The 21,115-nt window shown below is 35.3% G+C and overlaps 1 protein-coding gene across 1 annotated transcript; it reads right to left on the bottom strand.

Moving 5' to 3' along the window:
- Window positions 1–8,719: 8,719 nt before the first annotated feature.
- On the bottom strand, window positions 8,720–19,269 carry LOC149832947 (B-type cell cycle switch protein ccs52A-like). The gene is made up of 10 exons (XM_090014791.1): window positions 18,643–19,269; window positions 18,413–18,535; window positions 18,008–18,112; window positions 11,610–11,789; window positions 11,337–11,399; window positions 11,039–11,233; window positions 10,352–10,453; window positions 9,947–10,009; window positions 9,734–9,802; window positions 8,720–9,456 (listed from the first exon to the last, which is right to left on the bottom strand). The coding sequence occupies exons 1-10, from the start codon at window positions 19,150–19,152 to the stop codon at window positions 9,403–9,405; spliced, it is 1,464 nt and encodes a 487-aa protein (XP_089870917.1). The 5' UTR covers window positions 19,153–19,269; the 3' UTR covers window positions 8,720–9,402.
- Window positions 19,270–21,115: the final 1,846 nt, after the last annotated feature.

Genomic DNA, 21,115 nt, shown 5'->3' with positions numbered 1-21,115 from the left:
GATTTTCTCTAGAAGACCCATTGCACAAATGTGTGCCGAACAACATTCTTTCAAGTGAAGAAGTATGAAAGAGGGCATATGTGTGGTGGTTCATTGAAAAACCTTTGAACAAAAAAGTGACTTGTGTGGATTGCATGTGTTATTCGCGTATGCCTATATGATAATCCGAAGATGACTCCAAGAGAAATCATCAACAACATCAGTTGCAAAGAATACATGGAGATTAGTTACAAATAAACATGATGCGAGCGAGAACACAAAGGAAAAGCCATATGGTACATTTGAAGAGTCATTTAGGATGCTTCCTTTTGTATTTTGGTCATTTGAAGATGACAAAACATGGAACGCTAGGAGCCATTGAGACTAATAGAAGAGATCAATTTAAGTATATGTTCTTATCTTTTCGTCCATGCATCAATGACCTTAAAGGGGTGTCCTCCAGTTCTTATGGTAGATGATACATTCGTAAAAGAAAAATACATAAGTATATTATTGGCAGCTCATAGTATTGATCATTGTAGTGAGATATTTTTAGTAGTGTTTGCACTTGTAGATAAATATCTCAATAAGTCAAAGGCATGATTTTTGAAGCATTTGAAGCAAGAACTAATATACTTCAACAAGTTTTGATAGAAGATGATTGACAATTATCTTATATAGCTACCCAAGGCTCTTGTATGTTGTCTCCTACACATGACCTAGGTGCCATGTTGGATATTACATGAAACACTTGATATAAAACTTTACTAAAAAATTTACACTTTGATGTATGAACATCATCCAATTGATAAGGTTAATATCAGAGTATGTGAATGTCATGTACACACATTGTGATATTAACAATGTCATCATTCAAAAACAGTTATTTACATATATTCATGTCATTACATTCAATCATTCAAACTTTCAAAAACAATATAAATACATGTTATATAATCTACCAGAACTTTCATATACAGTATTAAAAACTTATTACAAATTATATATAATCAACAATTCAATAATAGTATATAAAAATATTTATTTAAGCACATGTTTTTAAAAACATCCATACACAGAAAATACAACATATATATCCACACATTCACAATATATACATTTAAACAAAGTATAAAACTGTCATTCAATTATATTTAATTACAACAGAAGTATATATAAATAATAACATAATTATAACAATATTTATATAATAGATAAATGTTTGTGAAACCATCCGAACTACAAAAAAATCTAGGGTTTGAGACTCTTGTGGATGTTTCACATCATGTGCTAGTGCTCTTAGTGTATGTAAAAGCTCTTCTTGAGATTTTAGAAGAATCTTCTTCATAGTAAGTTGTTCATCATTTGTTGCAAGCAAATCATGCAGCTAGAGATTTTAGCCTTTGTAAAAGCTAACTTTGCAACTACATCCACTCCACTTAAAGTTCTTCTAAGCTTCAGACTTTTAGTTCCAACTTGCTCGCCTCTCTTGCATTTTTAGTCAAAGTATATATATATATATATATATATATATATATATATATATATATATATATATATAAGTATATGAGGTAATAAATTTGTAATAAAAGTAAATTTACAAACAAAGTAAATTTATAATCAAAGTATATATTTGTATGACAAAATCAAAGTATATATGTATAAATGCATTACCATCTCACTGCCCCTCTTGGTATTGGAACAACTGGTTGTGAGCATGTATATTTTTCTTGCGGACACATACAATAGAATATTATTAGATGTCATTGTTGTCATCATGCCAGTTTTGCAGTTCAGTGAAAAATAGGGTAGGGTAATCGTTTGATCGATCCTTTAAACAACATGAAATGCTCTTGCTAACACAAGGAGATTGATGGGGTTGTGGCTAGGCATATCCAAACTGTCAGACCACTCGGCTGGCCACTAGGCATTCAACTTCATTAATGTTTGAGCAACCAAATATCTTTTGCGAGCTCCATGGCATGGACAACAACATCTTCATCATCATCTACATCTCTATTGCATTTTTTATAAAATATGTAACCACTTGTTTCACGTATACTTACATGTGTTTCAGATAACATACTCAGCTTTGCACTCCAAAGGGCCCTTTCTACGAGATGAGCCTTCGCCTCTTCCTCTTCCTCTTCATCTTCATTTTTTTCATTGCATGACCTACTCCAAATATCAATACATGAAAACATAGGGACTTGGTTATGTCTAATGTGTCTTTCAATGGATATGTGCTCCCATATCTAGACCTGCAAGGATTAATACATAAAACATTTCATAGATTAATACATAAATATAACAAATTCATGTTTTCATATGAATCAAATCATACCAATAAAATAATTTTAGTATCTCAAACAAAACCAGCATGCCGAAAGTTTTTTCTTCCACACTTCACTTGAATAAAACATGTATACAAATGTGCATGTGAAGTTGCTCCCCATGCATATTCATTGACACGATGCAAATCTTTCACCAATTGCAAATAAGATGTATTGATCAACTTTTCACCATTGCCAATGAATACAGTTGTTCTAAAAAAGTAGAGTAAAAATGCTCTCAACTCCTTATATACCCTAGGACCAGATTTTTCTCACACATGGTATCTTTTCTTGTCATATGTCCTTAACTATGAAAACTTTAACTTTTTACCTTCAAATGCATCATCAATTGCTCCAAATAAAACTTTATATTGGCACTTAAAATTTCTAATATGAGGTGTATTTACTGTCTCCCCATGGAACTTTAATCATATGATGTGTGTCACATCTTTCAAGGTGATGGTCATCTCAAAATTAGAGAACTGAAACATGTTCATTGCGGGGGTTCTAGAATTGCACCATAGAATCTATGAGACTATGGCCAATATTTTATGATGAAACCTTCAAGAATCATCGAAAGTGTATTCAATTCAGTCGCTCCTTCACATCCTCCATGGAACCAATAAAATTGATGAATATACCTTATTGGATCCTCTCCTCATTATGGTTGCATATCCTGCAATCATAATAAAAATTGCATGAAATTTGTCACACATCAAAATTTAATTATTGAATATAATACTTAAGTTGATTAATTTTAGTAGCCTAATTATAATTGCAGCCATTAACAAGAATTTGTTTAGAATCAGCCAGATATCATACATCAATCATTGAATATAACATTAAAATTAATTTATTTTAGTAGACTAGATACAACTACACATAATAACAGATAGCTGATCCAGATTGCATTGAATACAAGATTATGGATTGTATTATCCAAATTGGTTATCTTCATGCTTTACATACACACACACACACATCACAGTTTAATCATTGAATTGCAATATTCAAATTGGTTATCTTACACATATGCTTTATACACTCATATTATAATTTAATCATTGATTTACAATATTCAAACTAGTTATCTTATAAACATGCTTCACACATATATCATAATTTAATAATTAAATTATGATATTCAAACCGTTATCTTATAAACATGCTTCACACACATATATCATAATTTAATCATTGAATTGCAATATTAAAATTAGTTATCTTACAAACATTCTTTACATACACATATATGATAATTTAATCAATGATTGAATACAACATTGAAATTAATTGTAAATATATTACAAACATATTGCATAAACTAATAAATTAAGAACATACTTGTCCACAATCACTGGACTTTCTTTGTTGCTACAACCTCTTCATTGGAACATGCACTTCCTCCTCCAAGGGATGATCTTTCACATGCTTCTCTGCCCTCTCCACCTCAAACTCTTGAGGATTCTTCTCTACCTCTCTCCACCTCATGCCCTTGAAGATCCTTTTTCGCCCTCTCTACCTCACCCATCAACTCAGCATTGGACTCTTTGTTTGCTAGAGGTAGTTCTTTTTTCTTCTTCACAGTCTTCTTCACCTTAGTCTTGACACCCTCCTCTTGTTGAGGTTCTTCCTTTGCCCTTTCTACCATCATGGTGTCCATAATTTTCCTATCCATCTCACCACTGCCACTGCATATGACTATATGTCCTACTTTCTTTAATTGGGCATACAAGTTAGCAACTAATGAAGATTCTGATGTCAATGACTCATTGCACTTCTTCACCACTGACTGCTCACTAACATCTCCTTCCTTAGATGCTTCCTGGATGAGAGACATGATTTTGGACACTAACTCTTCAACTTTTTCGTGCAACAACTTTTCTTACTGCCGCCTCAACCTTGGCACCCTCCTCTTCCTAAGGTTTCTTCTCTACCCTTTCTGCCCTCACAGTATCTACATTCTCCATATCCATCTCATTATTGTCATTTGAGGTGCCTATGTCTCCTACTTTCTCCATCCAGGCATATAGGTTAGCAATTATTGAAGACTCCGATGTCAATGACTCCTTACACTTCTTCACCATTGACTACTCACTAACATCCCCCTCCTTAAACACTTTTTTGATGGGAGACATGATTTTGGACACTAACTCTTCAACCTTTCATGCAACAATAGCTTTTCTTACTGCCATTGAATATGTTTGTTGCTTCTTATTTGAATGCAACAATCTCAACCTTATCTCATTCATGTTGCACTTGTTATAAAATATATTGGGTAACCTTATACTTGGCCATGTAGTAGGTTCCCTTTCTATCCATGTGTCAAGCTTCTTTCATACTTCATAGTAGGATGAATCAGCTAGTGTGTAATCTATCTGTTGCTTTGTTCCATTATTAGGTGTTGTTGCCTTCATGACAGTCTCTTCACCTATTGTATTTATAATAAATGAATAATTTTTTATACAAACAAATTTGAGGATAGCGGTAAACAGACAAAGGAGAAACATAATAAGTTATATAAAATCAAATTACAAAAAATAATCTGAATAGGTTATTGAATATGCAAAAACAACTTCAAAATCATGCAAGTGTTCTCTAGTCATCTTTATAATACAACATAAACAACTAAGTTCAAGGATAGAAGCATACCAAATTAAAGAAAAAGTCTTCTAATATGCTAAATAAAACATGTTAAACTCATCTGTATGGTTGGATTTACCATTTAGTGGCTAGATCTATGTAAACAAGAGTGTATACCATTGTGCGTGTGAATAGAGCAATACATACAACTCAATTTTATTAGGTCTCATTAGGTCAATTTAAAAAACATAATTGCAGATAATTTTGCTTAAGAACTTGTAGGCAAGTTTATTATTACTTATTTATTGATAAGCATGCTTTGGATTGGATTGATTTATTGAAAAAACTTGAATATTTTATCATTAAGTAAGTGCAGTTGGGGACATTGATTTTTTATGTCTCACAAAACATCTTAGGGACATGAAAAATACCTAATCTCATACATGTCTTTTATACTTGGTCATCCATGATAAACATGTCTACATATTCATTATAAGCAAAAACAACTTACAACTATGCCTTCTTATCTGAACCTAACAATAACAGGATCCTGTGGAATGCACATTTTTTGTAAATAATGTTTAAGACTTTTGTAGTTGTTGACTAGTTTATCAAATTTTATTCCTAACAAATTTTAAATTATCATGAAGGTTTATTAACTAATGTTTACTAACAATTAAAATTATGAGCATGAGATTTATAATAGGATGATAAAGGAGAGACTTAATAGGTTATTGAAATAGGTTATTTCACATGAAATTGAGTTAAAAAAAATAAAATAGGCTATTGAATATGCAAAGATAACTTGAGAACCATGCAATTATTTCATAAATTAATTGATTCATGCCAATGTTTCAAAAAAATACTGATTTATACTATTTCAAAAAATAACTGATTTAACCGCTACATGGAGCAAAACATATGCTTATCAGAATATCTTACTGTAGATGATGTGCCAGATGCTCAAAAAGTCATCGATGATGTGCCACAGTGCCATGGAGATAAAGTAATAACGTTAAAGATTCACCAAAAAATAGTTGTTGAAAAATATTGTTGGGAAAAACAGGTTGGGGACCACAAGAACTCTAATTTTACGCAAAAATAGCTCTCAAATGTGATATCGACCTGAACCATTGCATTTAATGCACATATAGAGAGACAGTTGAAATGTATGAGGACATTCACATGCGAAAGTCAAGACATTCACATCTTAGTTAAATACTCCTGACGTACGTTTGCAAATGTAGTATGACATTCACAAATAATTTTTGCGAATATCCCCAAAATGTGTGAACATTCTTTAACTAAATACTCTTGACGTACGTCTGCAAATATAGTACAAAGTTCGTAATTTTTTTTTGTGAATGTCTTAAAAATGTGCAAACTTCTTTTAACTAAATACTCCTGACGTACGTCTGCAAATATAGTACAAAGTTCTCAAATAATTTTTGTGAATGTCTCCAAAATGTGTGAACTTTCTTTAACTAAATACTCTCGACGTACGTCTACAAATATAGTATGACATTCACAAAAATGATTTGCAAATGTCATGTTATACTTGCAAAAAGGGTAAATTTTTTCTAAAAAGTCAAGAATAAGATATTTTGGATATGGAGGGGATTTCGGCAAATTGTGAGGCATTTTAAAGATCGTGTCATTTTACAAGGATAATACATTTATTTTTTGATATCTTATTAAGCTTCTAAGTGTTCATGAAAGATTTTTCCTTGCCCTCCTGTTCAATTGTTCATACCATGGTTTTAAAACCAGTGACTCGTCACTCGACTCGTCCTTAAGTAACTCATGACTCGGCCGGGCCATGTTAACTTTATATTTTATATAAATATATATATATATATATATATTCTATCTATATTTTATAGTATTTAACCAATATATAATATATATTATATAATATTTTTATAATATATTTAATGTATAACTTTATTAATACATGTATAATCATATTTTTATATATAATATATATAATATTTATATTATATTTTATATAATATATATAATTATATATAAAATATATTATATATGTATATATATGCATGACTTTCCCATGACTCGGTCGGGTTTTATAAAAAATGAGTTCAATACATATTTTGACCCAGTGATTGGGCGATCTAGGCTGAGTCAACCGAGTCACCGGATCAACCCGACATGTTAGGGTTATTACTTTTAGAAAATCAGGTAAATAAATACTTGATTTCATGGTTGCAAACATTTTGGAATGTAAGTTGGATCAACCTGTTTGATACTAGACCAAAATTGTATAGTTGTCAACTTAATTGTTGGGGTTTTGTCTCAAAATTATTCAATTAAATCTTAGTTTTGTCCATTCTTTTTTTATATTTACCTAAGTTTGTGTTATCAAACCATTTAAAAGTTTAGTTCCACATTAAAGAGCGTGAGAACTTCACTTGTGTTTATATATTAGAGAGTTGCTTTTATGGGCAAGGCCCATTAAGAGCATACCAATTGAACATTTGATTTTGGATTTTGGATTTATAATTGGGTTTGAGTTTCAGTCCATCCTAACTCATTTTGGTTTGGTTTGGTTGGTCTTGGTTATGGTCATTCTTGGATTTTGACAATTCTTTTTAGTACTTGAGATGATTTTTATCCTCAAGACCTTGACTGGCCCTTTTATTGAGTGTTGACCGTGACCTTTTTGGACCTAGAACCAGTTAACTCAAAAAGTTTGCCCAAAATATGGGTCATGGTCAATAGTCAACCTCCAATGTTTCTGCATGGCCTATTTATTGGTCTAACATTCCAAGAACCTCTCTTTATTCTTGGTTGTTGACCATGGGCGACCCATATTTTGGGCTATTTTGGATCTGGCAAGGTCATATCCAACTTGTTGACTATTTTTTTCATCCGTTGACTTAGCCCAATCCATATCCTTCCTTCTCCTAGCCATTGGGGACTTCATTGCAAGTTGTTGGCCATTAAGGGTCATTTATTGCTAGTCATTTGACTCCTTTTATGAGGTTGGGGCTTATATATATTTCAGTTTTTGTTCATTCTTATCATCATTCATAAACTCTCTCTCTCATCAGCTCTTTGTGCTCCCATGCTCATACGAGCCTCCTCTCTCTCGTGCTCTTCATGTCCCACTCCGTAGTGAGTTCAAACCTTGACTTAGTCATAACTCTACCTAAGTTGACCCTAGGATCTAAGTCTAGCCTAAGGTCTACCTAACCTAATCAAGAGGCTATTTAAGGTAGTACATATCGAGTTACTCAATTTCACCCAGTGCAGGACATGGGCCGACCTTCGTGAATAGGCAAAAGCTTGGCTGTATCCTAAGAGCAAGGCTGTTGCACCAAGGGCGTGGTCCTAAGTGGGGCAACTATCGTTTTAAAGATGCACGTCTAACACGTGCATTAGAGTGTGCTTGGTTCAAACTTAGTTGTCATACCCTCTTAGGTAATGTTTTCCCAACACTAATTAAGATATGGATCTAGCTGTATCCATACATTGAAATAATACTTGGATAAAGTAAAAAAATCTGTACATAAATATACAAATGAAGCACATGGATAGTCCTATTAACGCCCATGTCATGTCCCCTTATATTCTTAACTAGAAACTACCGGCGCCCTGTAGCTATGTCCACGTGACGTAACCCATATCGGTAGAAGACCATATTTCTATTGGCTAAAATAGATCGAACTTTGTATCTAGTTAAGACATAGAACACAGATTGAAACCACTCATAATTCCGGCTTCCTGTATGAATATTCAAGCTCTCCTTTTTCTCCTATTTTTATCCCCTTTGGAGCTTCTTCCAAGCTCAACTTACATATGAATTTCACATGAGGGTCCATCTTGATTTATGTACATGGTTGCATAAGTCAAACCTTTATAAACACGGTACAAGGTTTTCATCTTGGCGACCAAGCCTGAACATGGTAGAATTTAAACCACATTTACATCAGAAAATTCACAAAAATTGAAACTCTTACATCACAAAAATGATCAGCAAAGCATAGCGTAGGAAGCAGAGATTAGTGCCAAATTCTTGACAAAGTAAACATTTTGATTTCTATACAAGATTAGGTAGTACATCATCAATTCATCTTAGAGCCATTGTTCAGCAGATCACCTCTGCCAAATGATTTTGCTCTCATATCTACACACCCAGAGATAACTCAGAGCACCATGCCTCTGTATGAGTGCACCAAAGGATACAAGTTTATCCTTTTGCTAAACTCAGCGCCTCTTTCCCTTCCAATTCCTTTTCTATGGGTGAACATGAAATAAATTAACCTTCCTGGCTGGGTCCGGTTTGGAGGCTCGTGATCTACGTCCAGGGATACTCCAGTTTGCTCCCATGTCGTGTCCCCTTGTACAATACTCATGTAAAATTACACAAAAACAGAAGTCCTTTGTACTTTTAGTTGTCTATATGGCATCGTGATGAAATATAGCCGTTTCTCAGAAGAGACAATGATCTCTGGGCATTGCAGGAAGTCTAGGCTTCAGATTGCGGTCAACGAATCTGACTTCTCCCAAGAGATGAACCTCCAATATCACTATTAGTGTTCTGCCATTGAGAAACCGCTTCATATCAATGAATATGATAAGTTGATAACAAAGCCAATGGCTCTCATACATGGGCTAGAACCAAAGACCAATGCATAAGAAATTTTCAACAATGACTAAGAAACTAAATGTTCTAAAAGATAAGCACCATTATGCAATAAAATGATGATGCCCAAATTTTTTATTGTCAGCTTTAAAAAAGTCTAACTAATATGAATTTTTAATCATTTGCATGTAAATTATCTAAAATCTTAATCACAGTCATAAGCGGTACAAACCTGAGACTTAGGGGAAGGGAACACATTCCAAAATCTTAGTGTTTCATCTCCTGCACCTGTAACAATTGTCTGCAAGAGCAGCATTCAACTTAAATGGTACTGAACGTAGAAAGAAAAATAAAATAAAAGAACGCAATTTTGCAGAAGACAATGGATGAAAAAATGAGCATGCACAAAAATAGACACATTAGAAAATGGAAATAACTAGGCTACCTGTCCATCAGGTGAGATGGCAAGATAAAGCACTCTGTGTGTATGACCAGTAAGTGTTGCCAGCTGAAATTGTGAAACAGTCAAGTAAATCAGAACATAAAAGGATACTTTTCCTGATATTTAACGAGAAACCCTAGTGCAGGTGGTGGGGTTCAAGAGAGAATGATGCTTCCGTACAGCCCAACCTCAAGCCCCCTCAGCCACCCTCTTGCTCACCAAGAAGCCTGCTGCTTCAACCTTGTGGTAAGGAACATGCACCTCGGGTATCAAGCTCTCAATGTCCTTTAGCTTGAACCCCTTAAGCCGACCCACCTAGCCAGGTGTGCAGAGCCCTTGTGGGCTAACATAAAAGAATACTTAAAAATTAAAATTGGGTAATGGCAAGAAAATTTGTACAGAACGTACCTTTGACATTGTTGGGTATCGCCAAACGATTATCTGATTTTGAGAGTAGCCATGAGTGCTTACAAGTTCATTAACGTTCTTAGACCATATAAGATTGCATACCTGGAAAAAGAAAATCCTGGTGATAAGTTTATTGTAGGAGGTGGGAGAAAAGAACAAGAAGATGGATAGTTGCTTGAAAAACAATGATACAGTTTACTTGGAGTTAAATTTGCGTGGAGGGTAACAAAGAGCATACTAAAGTTTTCACAAGGTTCAGCTGATTACAGTATAATGGGTCCACTAGTGAATTTTAAAACAGATTTTTAATGCATTAATACTACCACGCAGTCATCTGCCATTAACAATGACACAGCAAGGCCAAACACATCTTACAAGAATTTCCATGTAGTTTTCCAATTTGGATGATCCATTATTTCAAGAAAGGGGAAAATTAATAGTTTCAGATGAACTGTTTAAACCAAGGAGGCGGTGATTGGTGAGCCACAAATTTTGAGTAAAAAGTAAGGACAATAGTGACAACTGACAAGGTGTTTCAGAAAGTACAGCAGCACATCGATTCAGTTGAAATACTAAAATTATCAAAAGTTCAAAACTGAGCCCAGATGCTATCCAAGTCTACCCATCTGTAGCACATATTAAAAAAAATGAATAGACAAAGCAAGAGAAGGAAAAACAAAAGAGTACCTGACTGCCAGTATCCACACAGCTCAAGTGGGAATTGAGAGTTGTGTTCCAAAATCGAATACATCGGTCTGCAGTGCCACCTCCAGATGCAAGAAGACCATATATATGTGGAGACCAAGCAATAGCTTTTACAGCTGCTGTGTGCTCACTGAATTTCAGAACTGGTTGTGTTGAATGGTGGTTCCAAACAAAAAGCTTCACAAAGTTACAGTGCAGTAGATCAAGGTTAACACCAAATAAAGTAGTATTCCAGTAATCCCTTAAAATCAACACATATGAGAACTGCAATCCAACTCACTCTATTATCATTCCCACCAGATGCAAGTTCACGATTATCATATGACCACTTCAGCCCACAAACCTGATTTTACAGTTAAAAAAGAAAAGATCAAGGTAAGTCAATGCAAGTATCAAGATTGGATGCATCCAAGACTCTTTAATTTCACAATTGAGAGCATTGACACCGTAATCCTCTGAATGGTTATGTCAATAACATGTTACAAGCAAGAAAAAGTTGGACCAAAGATCCAAAGGATGTACAGGATTTGGGATGCAGAATACTGTGACTTACCTCCGACCTGTGTCCTGTTAGTTTGCTAACACAATCCTCCTGAGCACGTATATCACGGTGACAAATTGTTTTATCTCGACCACCTGAAGATAATACAAGGGAACTCCAAGCAAGAGCTCCAACTCTCATCCTATGACCTTCCATTGTTCTTACTTTCTTAATCCGAGAAGCATCCCAGATCTACAAAAAAGAGGTAAAAATTGCAACCAATTATTGAAAATATCAAATAGAAACTGCATATGTGGAGGAAGTAAATTATAGAATGACTGGCAAGTTTAATTTTTTTTAGAGAATAAATTACATGGATAAAAGATATACACAATGGATATGGTAATAATAATGGATTGGTACAAGTGTCAAAATAAAATTTCTCATATGGTAAACTATAATATGCAACTGTATCATCAACTGCAATGAAGAGCATATGAATACATGACATGAAGTGGAAATAACAAAATACAAAAATATATAATCCAAGCTTGAGTTACTGAGCCTGAACAAATTCAGAGAACTCCAGCCTAGGTAACATGGGTATGGTGGAAGGCCTAAGTACCTGTGGCAACATGGATGGGTACAGGTACGGGTAAAGCTTTGGGTTGGACCCAATCCACATCTTATACACAGATCCAATTTTATTAGTTTTTCTCTTTTTAAGCCAGTTTTTTACTTATAAATTTCGTTTTCTATAATATAAAATTATATAATATAGCATTTCACTTATAAATGATTTATATTCTACTTATATAACTGTACCCAGTATCCACACTTCCCCCCTTCTCCTTCTCTGTTGCTTCCCTCTCCACCCTTGTTATGATGGACGATCGTAACACAATGTTGTATCCCTTCATAACCGCACCCTCACCCACACCCGTACACGTACCTATGTGACATAGACTCCAGTTTACTACTTTAGGTCCTCAGAGTTTTCACTTAGAAAAGAAACACATTTATTGTTATCAAGAATATTCGTCTGATTGTAATGATAGTAATTGACAATAATTAAAACGTGTCAAAGATTCTGAGCTCATTCAATTTACTCTATAAAACTCGGCAAAGAAAAAAGAGAAAAAGGGATTTTGAAGCTTTTAGGTAGAAGGGTAAAGGAAAACTCTACTAGCTAAGGAGAAAGCATTGGCACTGGAATACCATGAAAGAAAAAAGCTCCCTCTCCCATATATACATATGGTAGTGTGTGTGTGCATTGGGGATGGGAGGATGGGGGGATGGGGGGAGGGGGGGGGGGGTCGCCTGAAGATCATTTCCGATATTGTGGTCAGCAAGTCATCCTTGCAGTTGTCTCTTACATCACATCCTTTTTAACATACCAAGAAACATAAATCATATAACTCTTACACTATGTCATAGGGATTCGGCCAACCAGGTGCCACACCCACGTCAATGCATCGCGATGCGGGTGCGCATTCAGGCGCAGCACCCGGTGTGGTCAACCCGTCCCTGGGTGTGGTCAACACACCCAGGGTCATAAATGTCCAAAATTTGAACTTTAAAAAAAAAAGAGCCCGATGAAATGGGCCGAGAGGAGGATTAGGGCAGAAAAATTTTGCCCTCTCCTCCTGACCCCGACGCCGGCGACGACTACGAGCAATCATCATCCGACGCCTCCTCTCCATCTCCAACCTAGGTACACATTCTCTCCTTCAATCTTCTCTTCTCGGCTACCCCTCTCTCTCTGTCTCTCTCAATCTCTTTCTAGTTTTCCTTTTTTCCTCTATTATTGCATACCTCTCTCTCTCTCAACTCAATATCTTTCTCCTTACTGTGTACCTCTCTCTCTCTCAATCCCAGCAAAACACCATTGTTGCCAATTTTTGAAAAAATATTTACCCATTTTAAGAAAAACTCAGTTTGGCTTGTTAAGAGTTGATCACGAGCTGACTCGTGTTTTAAAAAAACTATCTTTTAAGAGTTTTTACATGTAAAACATATATACATTTAAACATTATCCATAATATATCTGTTGGGATGTTGCAAGTTCGAATCCCAATGGTATGGCATAACTGGTAGGGGTCTGTCGAAAAATATTATATATTCTAATTGTTGAAGCTACAAGGATTTAAGACCTGAGAATCTTTGGAACCGTCATTGTTTTGTTGACTTAAGCAGCCATTTTCAAGTGTTTTTACAAATATAGTTCTTGCTTTATTTTTTTTAATGGTCCTATGAGGGCATAATTGTTATTTTATATGTCCTTAACGAGTATGGTCAGGGAACCATCCTACTGTTGACCTTAGGGATGTTTTTGCAACGGTTAACAAAAAGTGAGGGATGTCCTTTTTTAAAATAGCCAACATGACAACGACCATTTTGCAAAAAATCCTAATTTTAAATTAGACGTTGGAGTTTTTGCAAGATATAGTGATTAATTTGGAGGGAGTTGCCGGTCGAAATAGTTTGAAAGGAGTTATACAGAAAGGATCTTTCCAAATCTCTTTTTCGAACTCCCTTGTTTTCTTCATGATTCAACTCTGGTCAAAGCCCTTGGCCGGCTCAGCTCACCGAACCCAATTAATGAGCCGAACTGTATTTTCACAAGCCCAACCAAGCCGAATTGAGTTTTCCCTGTGACATGTGGTTGCTTATGCTAATGACTAATGTGTATTATTTGTTGATGACTTGATGTTGGGTGATTTGATTGTTATTACTGATTTTGTTACTTAAAATTTGGTTGAATGCTCATATTTTTATTAGTTATTAGTTAAATACTTAGATAGATCAAGTTGCATTAATGTTATTGTTATATATTTTTCTCGTACCTTTCGGTATTTATTTATAAGTACTGCTACTATATTTTTTAGAACTTATTGTATATGTTATTGACCTTGCACTCAATATTGTCAATCTTGATTTTGTGCATAATTAATTTTAATATAATATTTTTTTGTTTTTAGGACAAAAATGACGGATAAAGAGAAATGACTTGCGTCATCCTCATCTCCACATGTAAGTTTTGCTGCTAGTGTTGTTGGTAGTTGTAGTGAGAGTGTTGATTCAAGTTCATTAGCTGCAACATGTGATGATGGAGACTATTATGGGCACGTGTGGATAAGCTTACAAAAATTGGAGGAGGTGGTGGAAATAAGAGATTTGGATGCAAGCTTTGTGAAAAAGATTTTGTTGGGTCTTACACAAGAGTTAAAGACTCATTTGTTGAAGATATCAGGATATGACATTTCAGGATGCAGAAGAGTTGATGAGGCAATGTGAAAACAATACAAGATGAATATGAGAAGAGAAAGACAATGAGTGATTCTTATACAATTAGTGTATCCTTTTTAAGCCACCAAAAAGATGCTAAAAAAAAATGGATGTAAATGTTAGAGGAAGAGAAACGATAAAAGCATCATTCAATACATATGGAAGGGAGGAGATAAATAGAAAAGTAGAGAGGTATTTTTATTTTAGTTCATTTCCATTTAATGCAGCTAGAAATCCTTATTTGAAGGATTTAGTTATTTCACTGGCAAATTGTAATTTGATTGCCTATGTACTTCTAAGCTCAGAAAAACTACGAACCACACTTCTTACAGAAGAGAAGGCAAATGTTGAAAATTGCTAGAGACTAAGAAATATTCATGAGAACAAAATAAAGTTTCAATTGTTTATGATGAGTGGACAAATATTCAAAGGCGGTCACTGATTAATTTCATTGCTTCTTCGCTTAGTGACCCAGTATTCTTGAAAGCAAGTGATACATTTAGGCAATATACAAATGCTGATTATTTGAAAAGGTTGTTCATAGAAGTAATAAAAGAAGTGAGTGATAAAAAAGTAGTGCAAATCATCACATACAACGCTCCAGTTTGTAAAAGTATAACATTGAGTTTGGAGAGTGAGTATTCTCATATTTTTTGGACTTCCTGTATAGCACACAGCTTGAATCTGACCCTCAAGAGCATCTGCAACCCCAAAGATAAAGAAAATTCACCAACATATGCTCTATGTTCATAAATTGAGGAATTGGAAAAAAATGTCAAAAGCATTAGAAATTTTGTTGTCAACTGCATGTTAATGCTATATTTAATAGGCATTCTGACCTGAAATTGTTGAAGGTCGCTGAAACACATTTTGTGTCCATCATTGTGATGGTGAAAATGATTAAAAAAGTGATGAATGCTTTGGTTAACATGGTGACTGATGATAATTGAACATTCTATCGTGCTGATGATGTCAAGGTTCAAGAAATTAAGAAATTCATTGTTGATGATGAGTTTTGAGATAGAGTCGTATACTTCTTTCAATTTACACAACCCATTTAGAAAATATTGAGAAAAGTTGATAAGGATGAGTTCATGCTTCACAAAGTTTATGAAACGTGGGATAATATGATTGAAAAAATACAAGTTATAATTTTCAAGCACGAAGGAAAAAATCTTGCATTGGATGATTCAAAATTTTTTAATCATATTCATTCAATTTTAGTCAGAAGATGGGATAAAAGCAACACTCTTTTGCATTACATGACACATTCTCTTAATCCAAAATATTATGTAAAAAAGTGGCAGGAAGGTGGTATTGGTCGTGTCTCTCCAAATTTAGACTTAGAGCTATCAAGGCATAAAAATATGTGCATGACAAGATTTTATCCAGAATTACATATTCTAAATCAAGTCACACAAGAGTTTAAAAAATTTGCATCTTCGAGATTATATGGACAAGCATTACTAACGAGAGAAGGAAAATATATATCCTATCACACAGTGGTCAACATTTGAATAAAAAACACCTCATCTCTAATGTCTTGCATTGAGATTGTTATCTCAGCCTGCCAGTTCATCCTATTGTAAAAGAAATTGGAGCACATGTTCTCAAATCCCCAACATGAAGAGAAACAAACTCACCAACAAGCGTGCAGAGGATTTATTATATGTTCATTCTAATCTTCGACTGAGGTTGGAAACCAATCATGAATACATATACTAATTGCTCTCTTAGTTATTTGACTATTTTTTAGTTTTTTTATTTAAATATACTTGTATTTAACATTTTTAAATTGAGTTTGTAATGCAGACAAGGATCATCCAAATTTTGGGATGTAAACCCAAAAGAGTGTGACTTAGAGGGAGAACATGATTTAAACATTATAGACATGGATTTATCTAAGCCCAAACTTCCTTCTTATGATGCATTTGATGATGAAGCAAAAAATTATTATGATCAATTACCTCATCGTCATACACATTGTGTAGGATATACTTTTGGTATATAATTATGCATTGTTTACTTCTTTTATTAGTATATTATATAATTTACTTCTTTTTTGTTTTACTTATTTGATTATTTCTATAATATATTTATGTTGATTTAATTGTTGTGTTAGTTTTTATGATGAAGAATATAATTTTATATTGTTAATTCGATTTATTGCATGCATGATGATGAATTGATTTGATGATATTATGATAATTATTTTTTATTTCATTAGTGTTAATGTGGTTAACTGTTAAAACTTAAAAATTATATATATATATATAATATATAATATAATATAATTTTATATATATACCCTCCAGCACCTCCGCACCCAAGTTGTTTTAAAGTGCCGCATCGCCGCACCCGCACCCATGTGACATAGCTCTTACACAAGTATGCTTAAGCTAACCACAAAAGAACATATTAGTGCCTTCCAAGTTTCCAAGTGAAGCTCACTTTTTCTTGGAACCATTTGAATAAGCATAATTGAGAAGGGAAATCTTGTTGACATCCAAAAGTTAGTTATCATGGAAAAGAGAGACAATGTTCCTCTCTTCTAGTAGATCCCTCAAAGTCCCAGGTTCATGGGATTGTACAAGTTCTGAAGGTCAAATGATGGCCCCTCAAATGTTTGACACTGATATGTTGAACCTGGTTGCTCCAACCTTGCACGATTGATCACATTAAAGCTACTGCAAAGTTGCATAATCTTTTTAACATTTCCCTAACAATATCATTGCTTATCTTTTAGCTATCTTTTTGTGAATCCAAACACCACTCTCGGATGAAATTATAAAACTATGTGATGTAATCATGACAGATGCCTTGTTTTCTGGCATGTACTTAATACACATGGCCCTTGTGCAGTTCCCACCTCCTATTGCCAAAAATAGCATCCCAGCTGATCATTTAGCTCATCTTAAACTGCAAACCTTGCAGAAAACGATGTTTTTATGTAACTTTGTCATATGACTTGTCTTCCCACATGCATTTTGTTCACACTCGAAACAATTGTGCAGGAAACAAACATGCAACAGAATATAAAGAAAGCATGTTTTAAGGAAATACAAGAGTAAAACAAACAACCTAACCCAATAAAGAATATTGACAGAGGATAAATTATTTGAAGTTCATGAATGTCATAATCTCGGAACTAAATATTGCTTTACCAATAGTGGATATAATACCTGGACTTTGCCAAGTTTAGTTCCAACGGCTAAATGAGTGCCCCGTTGTGCCCAGCCCACAGAACAAACGCTGTCATCAAGACCCAAATCACACAGCTTGGTTACCTGTAAACATCTCACATCAACAAAATCCATTCAGCCAAAATCATTCTTAGTCGTTGTGTAAATTTTGCTAAGAAAGCGTCTTTCTTAGTTCAAGGATGAGAAAAATCCACATCTAATTTCAGATATGAACACGCCCAGGAAGTATACACCATTAGAAATAAACAAAATCTAAAATTTCCAATTTATGGGGCATACCCAATGTACCCACATACTTGCCCATCAAATCAAGTAAAAAAACTCAAAACCCCAAATGAACACCATTATCAGAATAATCACAGAAACCATAGTTCAATATTTCACCTTGCTGCTGCAAGCACTCCACAGATACACACAATTAGCCAGACCTACTGCCAACACATTGTGGGATGACCAATCCACCAGATTCAGATAGAAATCATCCTGCAATGCAGGTGCATCCAATACCTACAGAAAACAACAAATCACATAGAAACCCCATTAAAAATCCCCCACAAACACAAAATAAAGAACGCCCAACAACAAATAGATCCAACAAAAACCACCAACCGAACCTTATAGGGCGATCGAGGGACCTTCCTCGGCACCTTGGGCGGGCTCGGGACGATGCCAGGCAGCGCGTCGTTGGACGGCAGGGGCGAACGCGGCGACCGCCGGAACTCGGTCTTGAACCTGAAAATGTTCTTACTGGGAGTCCCACCATTCACCTTCTCAGGAGTTGCAGGGGAGAACCCACCAGAATCACGGTCCCCGAACATCACCGATCTCAGCAAGGTGGTGTACGTGCCGGAGCTGTCTTCCTTATCATTGTTAGGGAGAGAGGGGATGTCGAAGAGGGCGAAATTGGAGCTAACTCTACTAGGTATGAATCGGTCGGTGTAGATGGTCCTCGAGGAGGAAGGTGGCGAAGGAGTGGAGACGTTGGGGGGTACAGATGGGTCTCTGGGCGTCCATGGCACATGTGCATCGATGGAAAGGGTAGGTCGAGAGGTAGGAGGCACATTGAGTTGGGGTCTCCTTGTTGGGGTCGGGAGCTCCATGGACGACCCCGCAGAGTCCTCCATGATCGCCAACAGGAGGAGTTTTACCCCTTTTACTGTTATCGGTACGAGCCGGAACGATGGATCCAGGTGCGCAGAAACAACTGGGACGTACGAGTCTCCCTTGCTCTCCCTCTCCCCCTCTTCTCTCTCTCTCTCTCTCTTAAAATGCGGGAGAGTTCGCGCGTTCTCTTATATAGGTGGTCTTGGTCGCATGCTTGCCGGTACGAGGGCACAGGAGAGAGAGAGAGAGAGAGAGAGAGTTTAGTGGTGTAAATGGGTTGGATTGGGTTCAGATCTAGGTAGTACTATATCAACCTAATAAGATCTACAATACTTAGTTGTGGATTAGGACTCGAATCAGATGGGGAACAGCTGAACTGAATCCGGATCCAACTGCTTTAAAATCTAATGTTAATATATATTCAAATTCGGATTTTACTAGAACTCATACTCTATTCAGATGAAAATGTCGATACAGAATCCGGATCCAATTATTAACTAAATCCCACTAAACAAATTGGGATTTGGTAAGTTATCCAATTTGAGTCCGAGCCCTTTACATTTCCAATTTAACACTTACAAATAGAACTTTCCATGGTATATTTCTGTTGTCACTTGAGTACTTTCACCAGTTATTGTTTTCCTTATCTTCTTTGTCCTTATATAGGAACTGCATATTTGTTTTTCTGTTTATCAAAGTGGGGAGTGGATAATGGATTTATATTTGCTACAATCAATTGTACCTACAATCCAGTTTGAATCTCATGATGCAATTTGGTTTGACACAATCTAATCTCATAGATGTGTTACAATCTAATCTCATAGATGTGTTACAATCTAATCTCATAGATGTGTTCATGATCATGTTTTTTCCACGAAAAAACATGTTTTATGAGCCCAAAAAAAACAATGCCTTTATAACGGTTGAATTTTGGATTGCAGAATATATATATATATATATATACAGGTTAGATTCCGATGATCCAATAGTCGGTTTTCACTAAATAAAATATGTAGGTGTTAAATGTGAGAAAAAAAACCAAAAAAATAGAATTCCGCCTATTTGCTAGGTCGATTGTACTTACATTCGACTGTAACAACCGTGGATGATAGTCTGAAGTTTAACGAACTTATGGAGTTGAGGTAATTGGTGGAACATCCCAAGTGGACATAGATGTAAACTTTGGTCATGTCATGTTCGGATGATCTTTTCATGCTGTCTTTGCGGATTTTACAGTTCACATGTGCTATTTGTGCCAATAATAGTGGATAACTTAGTATACGTTTAACTTATTATAGGATGTTAAATGAAATATATCCTTCTCAATCAATGTTCTTGAGGTCACGATCAAGTTTATTATAGAATGAAGAATGATAGTTTTTTTCTTTTTCCGAAAGAAACAAAAGTTCTATGAAAAAGGCAATAATAACCTGGTGAGTACTCTGACCTGAAGACTAGAAAAAAGAAAAAAAAATGACAAAAGAGAACAATTTAAAGCATCGATAAGTGGCCCTCAAATATCATAAACTCATTCCAAGATGTGAATCTTGATCAAGACAATTTAGTCCTTACTTTCACAAGACTGGCAAGTGGCAACTAATCAGGTTAGGGCGTTTGTTTCATGCTCTTTCCTATAAAAGGAGCTCTCTTTTATAGGAAATAAAGCATCTTTCCTATAAAAAGGGTGAAACGAACATATTCATGGGAATTGGAGATGGTGGTGGCTTGGTGGAGAGGGGATGGAGAACATATTGGTTTGTGGTTGGGATGTGTCTGGCGGTAGTGAAGAAGAGGAGTCATCAACTCTCAAACGAGAAGGTATGCAAAGGTCCAAAAGAGCGAAAGTTGATTCAATGCTCAGCTTAGGAAGAGGGGGAGAGGAAGCCGCAACATACCCAGGCAATAAAGAAACAGATGCAGAGTAAAGACCCTCTCACATCACTGAAAACCGATTAGCAGAGGACTTGGAGGCCATCTTCGAAG

This window comes from Nuphar pumila, chromosome 7 (genome assembly GCF_984573655.1).
Source record: "Nuphar pumila chromosome 7, dmNupPumi1.hap1.1, whole genome shotgun sequence".
Classification (NCBI taxonomy): Eukaryota; Viridiplantae; Streptophyta; class Magnoliopsida; order Nymphaeales; family Nymphaeaceae; genus Nuphar; species Nuphar pumila.
The sequence above is the reverse complement of the archived record's forward strand: the minus strand, read 5'-3'. Positions and strand labels throughout refer to the sequence as shown.

Bases quoted from the DNA above. Each gene is read 5' to 3' on its own strand.
- LOC149832947 (XM_090014791.1), bottom strand. From the start codon at position 19,152: ATGGAGGACTCTGCGGGGTCGTCCATGGAGCTCCCGACCCCAACAAGG. The intron at 11,234-11,336 runs GTGAGTTGGATT...AACTTTGTGAAG, and splicing joins CTGGTGGGAATGATAATAGA to CTTTTTGTTTGGAACCACCA. The intron at 10,454-11,038 runs GTACTCTTTTGT...TTCTTTTTCCAG, and splicing joins GTGTGGATACTGGCAGTCAG to GTATGCAATCTTATATGGTC.